General features: G+C 36.0%; 1 protein-coding gene across 1 annotated transcript in view; it reads left to right on the top strand.

Annotated features, from left to right (window-relative positions):
* LOC100647228 (peroxidasin) overlaps positions 1–17,272 on the top strand; it is a 347,948-nt gene that overhangs the window by 213,365 nt on the left and 117,311 nt on the right. The window contains exon 7 of the mRNA XM_012313323.3: positions 7,305–7,482. Coding sequence (XP_012168713.1) covers positions 7,305–7,482 — 178 coding nt within the window. The remainder of the gene's footprint in view (positions 1–7,304; positions 7,483–17,272) is intronic.

Below are 17,272 nucleotides of genomic sequence, written 5' to 3' on the forward strand. Positions count from 1 at the left end.
AGACAAAGAGAGTGCTGAGACGCGTGCAAATGTATATCGACGAAGATGCTGCAAATCGTTTATTAAATAAATCTAAAACTATTTTAATATGAATTCTAAGTGTTCTAATTCTAAGATCCACAATTCTCAACAAATATTACAAAATCATATTTTCAAAGATGTAAATATAGATAAATTATTAGAATATAATGTTTTTGTAAGTTGAATTGTATATAAGATCATTTTACGCTAGCTGTAAGACACGCATCACGTATACGCTAAATCATCCGAAGCAGCTGCTACGCCCGACCGAAAAAGTCCTCGAGTGCAAAGGATTAATCTCGATCGTATAGACTAGAGGCTCTGACTGGGCTGCCAGTTCTTCGACTTACTTCATCCTTAGTTCACCGCTGCGCCGAAATTAATTCCACACTGTTGCTTTCAGCGGTCTCCAACGAGGCATCGCACAACTTCGTACTCAAATGAGCCATTCCATTATACACGCGTGCACCGACGATTAAACGAGTCATGTTTGCATATAACTGTCCGACCGTTCGCGGAGAGACGCGATCGCGAACAAGCGCACCAACGAGAGTCGTAAATTGCCGTTACGATTTGATAATCGGCGCCACGAAATAATCGATCACCTATTTCCTTTAGGATAAGAGAGGTGGTTGAATCGATACTAACACTTAGTTAACAAATTAAAATATCCACTTTATTTCTAACAACTTCGAATACGACAAGTCTGCGAATGTATCGCGTGTACAAAGGTTCGATCTTAAGTTAAGATGTTGACTGATCAAAGAACGTAAAGCAACTCAAACTTCTGTGACGATGATGCGGAGAAAAGCTGGCGATGGGTATGTCTAAGGGGATGGGATAAGCGGATTCGTTGATGACAATTTTTCGTTAAAAAAGTGAGGGCAATGGACATCTCTGCTAATTGGCTAAGCAACGAAGTTTATGAAAGAAAGTTGCTAGTGGTTTGAAAGTTTGAAAAACCGGATTTCCCGTATCTTCCCAGAGTGGACGATAAATTTAAGGAATACTTCAAACTAAGAAAATATTTGTTTGATCAGAAAGATCTTGATTAGAAAAATATTACGATTTATGGTGGGTCCTTAAGCTTATTATGTGCGATAAAGATGTTTAGATATTTGGAAGCCATCTTGCTTTGTGTAACAGATCACGGGACGTAACAATAGCTAAGTAAACCTAAGATTGGCACGTCCCTTGATCACTTTTAAATACGAACCGAATCGACGTCTTCGTTGTAATCGAATCGTTTGTTTACGCCGATAAAAGATTGAATTTTATTCATTGTGATAACGAAAGACGAAGATCGAAGACGAGGAAGAAAGGAATTTATAGAAATTGAAATGACATTTCGATATGAGTAACATGAACTATATCAGTTGCTTTTTCCTTCTTGTATAATAATATTACGATATTCTGTATTACGTAATCTCCTCTCGATATCAAATTCAACGTTATGTAAAGTGCAACGTACTATGAGAATAATATTCGTTCGAAAGCAAACAAGATTAAACATACCTGTGCTCGAAAGTCTTAGGATAGTTGTTATTAAACTGCGCGCCTGTATGTATTTGTGTAAAATTAAAAAATGTAGAAATGGCCAAGATGCATATACCAAGATGTATACAAAATATCCGACAAATAACAGTAGAAGAAAGAGACTGTATGTGGACTCGTTATAATTTTCAATAAGTAAAACGAATCTCTATTTAAGTTCTGTCTTCAGTAGTTTTTTTTTATTATTTAATTTATACTTTACAATTTGTCCAGCTGGACATTCGGTAAATTTTTCTAGCTTAATTGCTAAGTAACAAAATAAATAATAATAATAAAATAAATAAAGACAATGTGGATGGCTATCCGCAGCGGGATACCATGTTTTTAATAATGTCGATAAAAATATAAATTCGCGTAATTTCAAAAATAACAGATGAGCTATGTCGCGATAATTCATTTAAGTTGTTACACATGCTACTTACTAATACACTTCCAATCTTATTTTAAAAATGCGTACAATTTAAAGTTCATAGTTCAAATACAATGTTTTATTAAGAATAGAAGATATTCGAAAACTTTCGAGTGTAAGTTACACGATAAATTCTCGATTAAAATTTGTACTTTACAATTTGTCCAGCTGGCCCTTCGGCAAATTTTTCTAGCTTAATTGCTAAATAACATGTGGATGGCTATCCGCAGCAGGATACCATGTCTTCAGTAATGTCGATAAAAATATAAATTCGCATAATTTCAAAAATAACAGATGAGCTATGTCGCGATAATTCATTTAATTTGTTACACATGCTACTTACTAATACACTTCCAATCTTATTTTAAAAATGCGCGCAATTTGAAGTTCATAGTTCAAATACAATGTTTTATTAAGAATAGAAGATATTCGAAAACTTTCGAGTGTAAGTTACACGATAAATTCTCGATTAAAATTTGTACTTTACAATTTGTCCAGCTGGCCCTTCGGCAAATTTTTCTAGCTTAATTGCTAAATAACATGTGGATGGCTATCCGCAGCAGGATACCATGTCTTCAGTAATGTCGATAAAAATATAAATTCGCATAATTTCAAAAATAACAGATGAGCTATGTCGCGATAATTCATTTAAGTTGTTACACATGCTACTTACTAATACACTTCCAATCTTATTTTAAAAATGCGCGCAATTTAAAGTTCATAGTTCAAATACAATGTTTTATTAAGAATAGAAGATATTCGAAAACTTTCGAGTGTAAGTTACACGATAAATTCTCGATTAAAATTTGTACTTTACAATTTGTCCAGCTGGCCCTTCGGCAAATTTTTCTAGCTTAATTGCTAAATAACATGTGGATGGCTATCCGCAGCAGGATACCATGTCTTCAGTAATGTCGATAAAAATATAAATTCGCATAATTTCAAAAATAACAGATGAGCTATGTCGCGATAATTCATTTAAGTTGTTACACATGCTACTTACTAATACACTTCCAATCTTATTTTAAAAATGCGTACAATTTAAAGTTCATAGTTCAAATACAATGTTTTATTAAGAATAGAAGATATTCGAAAACTTTCGAGTGTAAGTTACACGATAAATTCTCGATTAAAATTTGTACTTTACAATTTGTCCAGCTGGCCCTTCGGCAAATTTTTCTAGCTTAATTGCTAAATAACATGTGGATGGCTATCCGCAGCAGGATACCATGTCTTCAGTAATGTCGATAAAAATATAAATTCGCATAATTTCAAAAATAACAGATGAGCTATGTCGCGATAATTCATTTAATTTGTCACACATGCTACTTTTCAATATACTAACAATCTTATTTTAAAAATGCGCGCAATTTGAAGTTCATAGTTCAAATATAATGTTTTATTAAGAATAGAAGATATTCGAAAACTTTCGAGTGATAGTTAAATGATAAATTCTCGATTAAAAAACTATTTCTTAGAGCTGCTGTTTTATCGACACAAACATCGAAAGGATCCCACAGAAGGCAGAGATAAAGTTTAATCTTAAATAAAGTCGAACCTTGGCAAACCGAAAGCTACGAAAGTAAATGGCGCGTATTTATTCAGGCTGTCGTGGTCACAACGTTCGATATAATAACATGTTCGCGAACCAGTCGATCGAAGTCGATTAGCAATCAGCTAAGGTAGCTGTGTTCGGTGTCGATCGAAGATCCTTGTGGACATTCCGTCCCTATTGAAGAAACCCAATACCGTAAAGTACCTGTATTTATCTGTTTGCCGGAAATACGTTGGTCGCCATGAAAAATCGTCTGAAAGAACTTTTTTTCTTCCCACTAGAAAATGTCCGAAACGACCACGGATTCTTATTCTCGTAATCGTGAATCTCACGAACGAGCTTCGTTGAGATCGAAATGGATTTGGGAAGAGGCGGTCTGCAATCCAATTTTATCGTCTTGTCATCGAGTAAATTCGTTTCAAGTCTGCGCATAGGTTGAACCAGGCAGCTTGCGTTTGTCGAACTTGAATTTCTCTCTAACTCGAAGATTCGCTGATTAGCTATAAGTCGTCGACATAACTTTTCGTAGCAACGTATTCAAAGAAGAGAATCTCGTAGCATTTTTCATTTTCACGCAAAGTCACTTTTACGTTAATATATGATTTTTAGAGAAACTTGGTGTTTTTTCGAGATTGCAAATTTTAGGAAAGATTTTGATTCGTCGGATAGCGTAATCGTAGAGAAAAATGATAGAATAAATTATTGCATCACATATTTGAGAGAGCAGAAGATAAATTTTGCTTTTTAAAAGTTGGAACATGGTTAGGAAGTGTAAGTATGATTTTAGCGATACTATCTGCAATTTAGTAGGAAGAGAAACGACCTTGTCAAAGAATTATATATCGAAGCTGCGAGTGTCATAATGAAACTGATTTACGAGCTATACACAGTGGAAGAGAAACAAGTTTGATAAATTAATTTTTCTTCCTTCCTTTTCCAATAATTTATCTACACTTTTATAAGACCAAACACATATTACGTTATATTGCACGAAATTACCTTATGGACATACTGTTCCACCAAACTAATTATAATGCATAACATTCTGTTTTAATTGAAAAAGAAATATTCGTTTGGAAACGATTTAAATGGTGCGAGTGAAACAGCTTGCGAATACAACGAAAGTAGTTTGAAATAAGACACAAACCATATTGGGACGCTGGTATATATTCTCTAAATAGAGCCGTAAATTCAAATGTACCCGCGTCGAAAAATAGAAAAAGAATCAAATAATATATAGCATTAATCTGTCACTAAACGCGAAGCTCGAGAGCTTGAAAGTGTAGAGATTCTTTCGCTGTGAAAGCAAAGTTTTCCATACTCTTCCGCCACAGTTATACCATGTGCGATGTGTATTCGAATATTTCAAATAAAAGATATTGCCGGTAGTAAATCGGTACACGAGATTCAGCGAATAAAACGGATAAAATTGAAATGAGAAAGGAACGTTGAGAAGATTAGATCATCTACCATCTGAAATTGATGACTACGGTTGGATCTGCAGCAATTGGAGAAAGAAGAAAACGCGGAGGAATTTGTTCTGATCGCTTCATAGGCTGAGATAATTCCGCCAACTTTTCTGTATTCTGAAAAGGCATAACGATATTAATTGTTTACGATACAAGTATGAATGGGATATTTTTTCTTGCGTATGAGTTGCGCTTGAATATGTGCATTGTAAATGGAACTGAAAGGTTGTCGAATACGAAATTGCATCGAAATGTCACTGGTTCGATGCATAAACGGAATCGTGAGAATTTTATTCGAAGCCTGTCCCGTTAGACGTAAGTGGGTTAAATTTGCTTCCATATACCGTTGTAACGTCGAACACTGTCGATATGAACTACCAACTGCTAACAGGAGGTACGTATTTACTTCTTCAACTTCGAGAATTTACAACTTCGCCGTTCGAGAAGAAGACACAGCTCTTCGCTTTAAATTACGTTCATTCGCAATCAGACTAATAAGCGTGAATCTTTACGTAGAATTACGGTTATAAGTTTGTAATACATACGTATTCTTATCAAACAATTACGCGACTATATAATTAAACAATAATTTATCTTAATGGCTTCGTCTGTTTAATTTTAAGATACACATTTTGCCTATAGTTGCTCTAACGATGAATTTTGTTTACACATCAGCCGAAATGCAAAACTATTTGCTGAAATTCGAAATATTGATTCGGATATTATTTTGCTTGATATCGAAACCTGATCGCCTTTGATTCTCCATATGTCGATTCCAATTTAATTCATTTCGAAATTCACATATTTACCAGAGCGAACTCTCCCTTTGCGTGTTTATTTCAATATTATTATAACCAAGTTCCACGTTCGATAAGTTTCTCCACTTTAATATTAAACTAACCTTTGAACATTCACTAACAACCTCTAAATTTTAACACACATAATACATATTCTATACAATTGACAAAAAAGAAAAGAAAGAAAAGCAAAAAGGATACACTTAAAAATTTGCTACTGGATTTTTGTCTAATCGTTCGAGTTTAAAACTGGCATTCAGATCTTTCTTTAATGAACCGTACGAAACGCAACGAAAAGAAGCTTTAAACGAACCGTAATATTTTGACGCCGCTATACGAGGGTAATTAAGGTAGAAGAGGTTCTGGGAACCGCAACAGATGCTCGAACGATCGCGATTTCGAAGTCTCGCGTCCTGCAAGGGAGGTTACAGCCCGAAACGCCACGCCGCGACGAGTTAAAAGGGTTCACGGGAACGAGATCAGTCTTTCCGTCGTTTGCATCCATCTTCGCGGACCTCGGCTGAAAACTTATTGTTCCACGACTGTTGCACGCGACGTCGATGGGGTAGGAGGATTTTTTCGTGGCTTGTTTCCAACAAGGGGTAACGCTTGCAGGCCGTGAGAAATTTCAGCAATTCCTCCTGTTCGCAGTTAGCAGTTCCCGGCACGTTTCTTACGCGGGGCTGGATCTGAAACGAACCGATGACTGAAGAAACAACTTATTTTTCTGCCAACTTGCCGCCCGCGACGTGAGCAAGCTTTTTCTCCTAGTTTCGCGAGGATCTCGTTAGGAAATTTCGAAAAAGTTTTCAGGATCTTACGGGATACTCGAACGCTTTAAATTTAAAGTATTTGGAAAGAAATTGTTTTCAGATGTTCGTCGTATCGTCGCATAATAAGTTTCATCTATCAGTTGTATCAAGATTTTCTATCAAAATTATAATGAAAACCATATGAAAATGATGGAATAACGTTTAATCGTCCACTGTACGTGTATTAAACACCATCATCCTGATTAAATACTATCATCCTGTTCGTGGATCGTCCCAAGTGTACTTGTGATGTGTACTTTGCATGGGCAAATAGTCGACGTTACCGATAATAAATTTATTTTGACTCACACGTGTAATGTCTTTCTTTTACAACGACGCATCTTCATACAAACATGAATCCTAATCTGTCGAACGTTGTGATCTTTATTTTAATAGACAAAATGGATCATATGTAATTCGATAAAATAATATAAAACGAAAAATCTTGTGCATTCGTTATTTCCTTATAAAACGAAAGAAACTTTTCGAACGAATCGGTTTCATTTGTATAAATGTCAATTAAAAATATTCTACGTGCTCCACTTTTCTCATCGAAATTGAAAATCGCAGTAACTTTTCTAAAGTAACGCGATAAGATGATAACTGATGTTGTTCGATGACACATAATGGCGTGTGGAGCGGAATAAAAATATTAATGGCAAAAATGGACCAATGTCTCTGTTTCAGTGCCGAAGGTCGAGATCGTGGACGAGCACGGTGCCACTGCTGGTGACAAATTCTACAAAGCGGGCAGCACGATAGAATTGAAGTGTGTGGTCAGCAATATACCGCAGCCTACCGGATATGTTACGTGGCGGCACGGATCCCGCACGCTGAATTACGACACTACCCGTGGAGGAATCAGGTGAGCCTCGAACATACGATTTAATGGCACAGAAATTGATTTCACCGCGCGAGCGCCGGCTCTAGATATAATTTCGTTCGAAATTCCTGGATATTATCGGGCATCGGCATCGAAATTATCCTTGCGTTGTAATTTAGCTTCACCGGATTCATGAAAATCCGTAAGGTTGGATTTATGGTAGCTGAGAGTTTATTGGAACGACGATACGATTGAATTCTTTAATTCTGACCCGAGAGTGTGTGTTTTCTGTTTTAACGGGCAGCAAAGTGTGTTAAACGACAGAGAAAAATGTAATAGTTACTTAAAAAAGTAAGGTGACGGAATTATAATAGCGTTATAGATGGAATCATTTAAGTAAGAGAAGGTTTCCTTTTTTCTTAATTTATTCGTGAAATAGGAAGGAAACACGGAGATTTACGAATTTTTATTCTATTTACGTATTTGCTGCCATGGTGGTTATTGGTGACCCATGTTGCGAAATTTTGCACAACGATTAAAATAGCATCGTTATTTATATCGCGACTCTGAATATGAAACATATAAAATTCGAATGGCAGTGAACGTATTAATTAAATGAAATTTCAAACAATGTATCGACGTTTCATTTGCCAAGCTTGATGAAATTATCTTCCGAAAACTTCGATGCACTTGTTATTGCGATTGTAATTTAAGTTGCACGAGACAAAAGCTCGCTTGCACGCTCCCTTAACAAACCTTAACAATCGCGTTCGCGATCTAACAACGTCGTCGGAAGTTTACGTCAGGAAATTCACGTTTACAAAGATCAAAACGCCGTGAAAAGTGGCCCAATCTAGGGAGGAAACTTTATGCCGTTCCTATAATTCTGTAATGAACTAGGAACGTCGCTGCTCATTATTATTTAAGATGGGAAGGAATAATGCTCAACTACATAGAAGAAAATGTTTGCACAAGCAGCTCAACACTTCCCTCTGTTCTCCGTTCCATCCCTTATAAATTATTCTTCTCTAGATCAACAACGATCTAGATCAAAAATAAATATTGACGGTATTAAATATTAAAAACTTGCATCGTGTGCTTGCTATTCGTGGATAGTAAGCACTAGGAGCGTAAAATATTCTGTACGGAAAAAAGCGAAATACGCAATGGGAAAATAATTAATCCACCTCGTTCTTCGCGTTAAAGAATAAAAATTGACAAATCGATGAAAGGAACATATTATAATTTATAATACGTTAAAACAATATTGTAAAGCAGTTAAACGTTGGATAAAATTTCTCAGCTTGGATGCAAGAATACAGTGGCTGAGAAAAATATTCCAAGACCAACGTCTTGTAACTTTTGCATATATCTTCGGATCCGTTTCAAACGTTACCAGCACAATCGCGATATTCGTTACAGTGGTAGTGAAATTTCCAAATGTTCTGTATAATATATGCGTGAAAAGATCGTAGGAATGTTCGAATACTTTTGCGAGCCACTGTAAATCAAGTGGCAGCAGGATGATGTAGCGGAGTAAAAATTTCGGCTTTTAAAACGAACATCGATAGGTGAGAAAACCGAGTACGTCATCGTTTTATCGCGACCGTGTCAAACTGTTTCCGTTGACACACGAAATTGACGAGAAGGAAGTCGCTTCTGTATGACAGTGAACGCATTAACGAGGGCACGCTTGCTCGAATCGATTTATCGACTTGATCCGGCGGAACTTGATCGAAAGGCGAGCAAGATCCGGTGGCTGGGGTGCGAGTTTCCGAACCATGGGCTATTTAAAATTCATGGATTCTGTCATATCTATAACCAATTAGGTCACACACGCCGTGGCAACCGGCGTTGGCAGTTCAGCGAACTTTAATGAAAGTCTTTCAAAATTCACCGAACGTTCCATTCTTTATCGGAGCAATTAGAATCCCCATGCAGCCTGCATAAACTATCGGCTGGCCGCTCAACGAAATTACTCGAGTGGCCGCAAACCATATCTGAATACGGTTCGTGCGGTCAGATGTTGCACCCTGACCTCCCTGCAGCTTTTAATTAAAAAGAAAGAGTCACCGTGGAAGAGGAATAAAAATGCGCTTATCTAACGTTGATTGGCCAAAGATGTCAAAATTTCTGAGAAAGACGTAGCTTGAAATAACTATGTATTTGCAATTTTTAATTTATGGAATTTCATTTTTTCCACGACACGGTAGCAAATTATCTTGTCATGCATCTTCTGTATAGTTTCGAAGAGGTCACGAGACGATGACCTAATGGATCCTTCTATTAGATTAGATGATAAATTCGTTCATTTGTCACGAGTAATATAAATTTCAAAGTATATTATAACAATTATTTGTAGAATATAAAAGTACGTGTATATTTGTATCTTTCGATAGAAGATACGTATTAATTTATGGAATTTCATTTTTTCCACGACACGATAGCAAATTATCTTGTCATACATCTTCTGTATAGTTTCGAAGAGGTCACGAGACGATGACCTAATGGATCCTTCTATTAGATTAGATAATAAATTCATTCATTTGTCACGAGTAATATAAATCTCAAAGTATATTATAACAATTATTTATAAAATATAAAAGTACGTGTATATTTGAATGTTTCGATAGAAGATACGTATTTATGGGGACGCAAGATAAATAAATAACTTCTTTATTAGATCGAGTCTGAAAGTATTACACTTAACGAACTTAATAAATGGATCTGTTACACGACTTATATACAATACCCATCGCCGTATCGATAAAATAAATATTCTGCATAACATTAAACGCTCGATTGCATTTAGCCGCATATTAATCAGTTGTACAAGCCCTTCCTAAATTTATTTCGATTCGATCTGTTAACTATCGTACATATATAAAAGAAAAATTATTATCATATACGAGATATAAAATGTTTATGCGAATATTCAGAAGGTCGTTACCAAAGGACCTTTTTTAATTTAATTTATACTGCCTTCGCGGAATTATTTGCACGTGGAAATGTCAGATTTTGTTTGATCTTCCTCTGTTCGCTAAACTCGATCGTGATTTATTAGCATTATTGTTATTATGAGATTGCTATCGGTACACCGGATAAACGTTTCGATAAATATGCTCGCTAATTTTACGCTCAATCGCGTTATTTAACCGGGATATTCTGTTAGCTTAGAATCGAATGAAAACCTGCGAAATTGTTGATCGATAAATAAAACGGCGAGTTCGATAAAAGATAAAATTTGCTATTAATGAAAATGCATGTTGTGAACTGTTCGACATTGTAAACGCGCGAATTTTCCACCAGCTTATACGTCGAATATTGTCCAAACAGCATTCGTTCATTAAAATCTATGCGTTTGTGTAATATCACGCTTAAATTTCATGCACGTATAAACATCGATAATTACGTATAATCAGGGTAAAGGTAATCTGCGATTGTAGTACTTTTGAAGGTATGTTTTGTAAGAAATATAAAATAAAAATTAGCAATTTTATGAAGTGAAGTTTCGCGATAATATAAGCATCTGTGATATGAAAAAGTAATTTGAAATTGAAAATATGAAGTTTATTGCTCTTGCGACGTAACTGATTACGATACTGTGCCATAAAATGGCGAACGTTTTAAAATGACATTATTCCTGATTTCGTGCCACTACGTTACACGCACACGATATCGAAACGTAGTTGTAAGTGTGAACAGTAAAATAACGTAATCTTGCAAAAGACTATAAATTCCGATTGTTGGCCATAAAGATTCAAAACGATTACGAAAATGGGACGTTAATACGTACTATTATGAGGGTCGTAGAATACTGAAACATAGTCGTAATCGCTGCTATATACATACATGTTGTAAAAAAGGGGCGACCAACTATTTTCTTGAAAATTTGTTCGGAGCACAGATTTTTTCATAATCAATGTATTTTTACATTATGTGTTCTGTACAAATAATCTCGTAATGTATCATTGTACAATGATAGGGTTATTTTTTCTGAACAAATTTATCTACTATTTATTTATTTATTATCTTGTTTAGTAATTATAATCGAGAATCGTGTTCAGAATAACTCACTTGAGGTAAATATGAAAATAAATATATCGTAAATACGTTGTACGAATTTCTACGCTAAAACCATAAAATCGAAATGCCGACGTAGCTTACTGAGTGTCCCAACAACAGAAATCTATGATAAAATAAAATGAAGAGTTACCAAATCAACGCCTAAGTTAATCGATATCGTATTAACGTTGAATTGTCAACCAAATCATCGGACGCGAGGTATCAAAAAATTAATTGAGAAGAGAACGATCGAAAAACGCCCAATAATAACTTTACCTCCAATTATGTTTAATCACATTCGCTAGTGCGAAATATGCATATTTTCTGCTTAATCGTCTGTGTTTTTTATTAAGCGCATTGTGATTTCCAAAATTTCTATTCGTTGGCAAACACTTTTCGTTGTGGATTCGGCTCCATAGAGACAGATAAATTCCATGTTTCATTTAATCATCGATGCAAACACCAACTTACTAACTATTTTGTTTGGTTGAACGTGCCGTACGACCATAACTCCATTTAACATAGACAGTGGAGGTGGTTCGGATCCAGATTTGCAATCTATTCGCCGACCTCTATTCGCTTTTAATCCACCTATGATCAATGCCATGCGTATTCATTTCAAGCTTCATTAGGGGCGCACGACCTAATGGTGTGGCGTGGATTCTTCGATCTTTTAATTTGCTGAACGGCGCGCGATCCCTGTCGCTTGCAATTGGCAATAATCGCAAATAATACGAATCAAGAAAGACCAGAGTTTTCATTCTGTCCGTTTTCGATAATACCATCTTTTGTTCGTTCTTCTCTTTTTACGTTTTTAACGAACAGTTAAGCTCATGGAAATGAAATATTATGGAAATAAATAATATTGCGCGAAGGAGTAAGATAACTCTGTGAAATATTAAAAGCAACGATTTTAAACCGTTTCTGAAATATCGCTACTCTTTGCTAGCTTTGAGCGTGGAATATGTATTTTAACTTTACTTTCATATCCCTGCGAAATTATCGTCTAACGAAACAGAAATTCTTGCGTTTAATGTTATCCTAGGATAAATTCGTATGGCTTCGAAGAATTGTACTAAATTGTACAGTTTAATCTTCCAACGTGTTTTTGCAGTGTAAATTTAAACGTTTAATTCAGATTGTCAAAAACGGAGCAACGAATTCACGACGAATTAGAATTTGTTATAAGAGAGGTGTAAACAGTCGATAAAGTTGACTCATTTTAACGAGCCAAACACGCAGGAAACACAGAACTTTTGCTTCGAGAAAGGAAACGTTATGAATGACGTTATGAATTTTACGTTCGCAACTAACTAATTAGAAATGTTCGCTACGTGTAAATAGAGATTGGAAAGCTGAACGATCCGCAAACTTTCTTTTCGGATATCATGTTTGAATATGGTCCGGTCAAAGGGCTGGGAAAGTGGATTTAGCCAAGCGACGAGGCTGTGGAAAAAATTGTCCTAGCTAGAACATTTCTGTCACTCTGTATGGCATGAAAAAAGGACACCCAAAAAGGGCTGTTTTTCAACGTGAACTTGTGACTGGAGCAAAAATGATTTCACGGTATGAAACGCTCGTTTTTTCCCCTCTCCCACCAAGAATGTATACGTATTTCATCCATACCTTTGGAACATTATATCGCAATTAATTTACAGGACAACAGTTTGCGTCAACGTGTTGCAAATTCTGTCTTGGCGGTGAAAGAACGACCACTGAAAGAGAAGGAGGGAAGAAGGGAAAGCTGTTACCTCTTTCGATTTTTGAAAAAATCTATCGACAATTTTTAAGCTGATGAAACTTCAATCTCGTTTTGGTCTTCTTTTTTGGAAAACTCTCTTTTTGTGATTGTACATAGTACTATAAAACTGCGCTGTTTAAGATTCTAATAAAACAACGATTAGCTAGAAAATTATAATGAGGACGAAATTTAGTAACTTAAAGCTTATTTAGCAAATTTTATTACTCGAGAGAATGTATCAGAAATATATAGCAGCTTGAAGGTAAATTCTAACTACTCTATAACAACTAGTTACGAAGTTATGATTAAAACGAAATTTAATACATTAAATATTTAAAGCTTTCGTTGGAAGGCAACCAAAATTTCAGAATGAAAAAACCGACCTCGTTGATATTCTCCGCTTTCTCGTAGGTCCTTTGCATCGTGATTGACACTGGTTGGCCGTGTTATTCGCTTAATATGCCACCTGAGCCTGTGGCTCGATGTAGCGAGTTGGGAGAACCTTTAAAGGCTTCCGAGAGAGTTGCAGCGTCTAGGTGCTTCGCATATCCCGAAGAAGCTCTGGACTTGTATAATTCTATACGGGGTCTCGGTCTCCTTGTCACAGCTTTCTGCTTGCTACGGGCAACACGAGAACTCTACCTCCTTAATATAACCCTAATTTACTCTGCTAGTCTTCCCTTAATTCACCATGCGGACGATTAGAAGATAAAGTTAGCCGTGTCTTAGCGGCTTGACGTCAATCGCGTCTTTAGTTTTCGAACTCGACGCTAATGAAAATTCGAATTAACGGAGGGATTCGAGGTTTAATTAAATCTTGATATTCAATGTACATTGTGATGTGCTAACGAAGGTTTTAACAGTCGTGCAGCTTTGTTTTCAACTGGTATTTATTGCAAGTATTACGATTAAATCGATATTATCGTAACGAATGTAATATTGTTTCTTTGTTTCTTTAAACACTCAGCGAATACTTATTCACGTCGATATGGTTGTAATTGAACTTTTATTGCGCTTAATATCGCTTGAATATCTCTCGGAATAATTCTGTTGATCGTAGTTCTAGAAATATTAGCGAATCGTTGTTATTCGAAATAGAGTTTTGGATTGAAAAATTCTATGCATCTGATATTGAGAATTCAGTGGAAAAATTGATTACTCTCTCCTCTTGAAATTTATTCTTTCAACGGAATTTTTGTTTCGTTTCAAATAAAGTGCCGCATCTGCGGATAAAACACGGGAAATTCAATGAAAAATGTAAATCTTTGCAATATACTTGTAATTTCGCTGCCAATTAAATATTCTCCGAAATGGTTTCACAACGTTCATTTCTAACTTTGTTCCCCTCGATAGTTAATTGTATGTGTTAACAGTTCGTAGATAGAGTACAAGTATATTATTCAACCATCATTCAACGAGCAAACTCGATTCAACAGCTTTCGGTCGGGCTACGAGTTGTTAATAACAAAATTAACATGTAATTCCGGGTGAACATAATTCTAGTTGTCAAACAAATATTACGGGCTAGAGTTTTAGAAGCTTATTTCGGTAACGAAACTAGAAATGCTGATTGTTACTCCTAGCGGAAAAGCAGGTTTTAACGAACATTTGGCGGAAATTATGCGTGTGAAAGGCCACGGGCTATTTGATCGCTGAATTACAACGTATAAGCACGTCTGTGTACGTTTGAGCCATTAAATTTTCTATACTTAAATGCATAAACGTTCATTTGCTTGTTTATAATTGAAGATTTATTTGAAATTAATCGCTATATTTGTATTAATATTTCCTATTGTCTATATATTAGATTTTTTTGTATTATATTCCACTATGAAAAGATCCACGATGAAACTGCATCGTGAAATGTAAATCAATTACTCACAATGGCATAATGGCACCAATGACGTACTTTCATAGTGACTTAGGTACGCACAGCAATAGCAATACAGCTCTAATAGAGTGTGACAAATCTAGCTTTGTTCGGTTGCTACAACAGAACCTCTTTACGTCTCACGTAACATATACGTTGTACATACGAAATATCTGCTTTGTGTTAAGAGATTTGTAATACTGATTGGTCGCTGACTATTGCGCTATACTGCTGGCACATCTACCTGTACATCGCATCAGAGCATTTACGCAAATGCCTGATACGTCGTATTATTAAGCGATCATAGAATTTTGTTTCTCTAATTAGACGATTTAAGAAATTAAATCGTTGAAAATGATTAATTTATCGTAGTGAAGATCGATTCGATGAAATTTCAATTATTGTTCATAATGTTCGTTTATTTAGCTATTTATCTATTCAATTAATTCAGCTCACAGTTAGCTTGCAGCGCTATAGCGCTATACTGCTGGCACATCTACCTGTACATCGCATCAGAGCATTTACGTAAATGTTCGATTCGACGTATTATTAAGCAATCATAAAATTTCGTTTCTCTAATTAGACGATTTAAAAAATTAAATCGTTGAAAATGATTAATTTCAATCATTATTCGTAATGTTCGTCTATTTAGCTATTTATCTATTTAATTGATTTAGCTCATTAAAACGATCGTTTCCGAATGAAACATTTTTTCAAAATTAATCTGAATCCCAGTGCCACACTTTTCTATGTTAATTTTACTATAGTAACTGTACGTCTAATATAACATATTTTAAATATATACATATTGCATCAAAGAATAAAGGAAATAAGCGACTACTCGAGTATAGATTTTCCCAACTGTTATCCGTATCAATGAGGTTAAAACTGTTTCACGGGCAACCTATTCCGGCGAACAACGAGGGAAACCGATGGAAATCAGGTTTGACGCATCCCGCAGTGTCGTCAAACGCGAAATTCGGTCGGGACAGGGAAAAATCAGTGGTAACCGCGATAATGAATGCGACGCTTCTCTTTTCTCTGTATATTTTCCCTTCCCTCTTTGTCTCTCTCTCTCTCTCTCTCTCTCTCCTCTCGCAGCTTTTCTCTTGCGAGAAGGGGAATTCTGTCAAGCGAGCTGTTGAAAATTTAATCATCCCCGAAAGCGCGCGATGATTGTGCCGCGACACGTGACGCGCGCGAGCTTGTTCTGTATTCACGGTTGTCGAAAAAGGGAAAGAGAGGGAGAGAGAGAGAGAAACCGAGAGAAATGGGGGACGAAGAGGGAGAGAATTCAGTTAAAGGGAGAGAAGCAAGAGGTTTTGAATAAAACATACGGCGTTTCCAATAAATTCGTGGAAAAGAGACGCGATTAAACGCTAGATTTTGACTATCCGACACATATCGGCAGCTGTAGGTAGATGGTAATGCTTATGGCGATGAACAGATTCTATGGATCGGCAGCGACAGTTCGACATCTTGGATGTCGTTCGACAGAATGCTTTCGCCATGAGAACAATTTTTGGGACTCGCTGCCGACGATTTAGAGCCATTGCGATTCTCTCGTGATATATGACACGTGGATTTTGTTCTGCATTTCATTCGAAATACGAGGGAATTGTGTTGGAGGAAAAAGCAGAACGACGATAAATGAAAAAGGGCCGGCAGCCGTGTGTATCGCGACTATATAACGACGTACAAAGCGAGAAATTTGGTGTTACCGACGTTAATTAAATATTAAGCAGTGTCTACAGTGTGATAATTTCTTGCTAACAAAATTTCCAGTTTGTTATTTGAAGAATAAACATCTGACGATTACGATACTTAAAAATCACTGATCTTAGTTTTTGACATTCGAAAACAGATTGCCACGAAAGTTAATTCCGTCGATTCAAAGTTTTAACGTTTTAAGTTAAAAATTCGAAACGTTTTGAATCCGTAAATGTGTGGTTTAAAAAGTCGTTGTCGAATCCAGAAACACTAATTTTCTCCATCAATCCTATAACGAATTGTAGGAAAACAAACTGTTTTAAGCGAGACAGCTATGAAAAAGGCAGGATAAACGAACAGGCCATCGTGCAGCCGCAAAGGGCTATAGTTTTTTCGCTAATCCGCGATGCTTTTCAAACGATGCGCTGTTATAGAGGTTCCATCGC

Source organism: Bombus terrestris, chromosome 11 (assembly GCF_910591885.1).
Source record: "Bombus terrestris chromosome 11, iyBomTerr1.2, whole genome shotgun sequence".
NCBI lineage: Eukaryota > Metazoa > Arthropoda > Insecta > Hymenoptera > Apidae > Bombus > Bombus terrestris.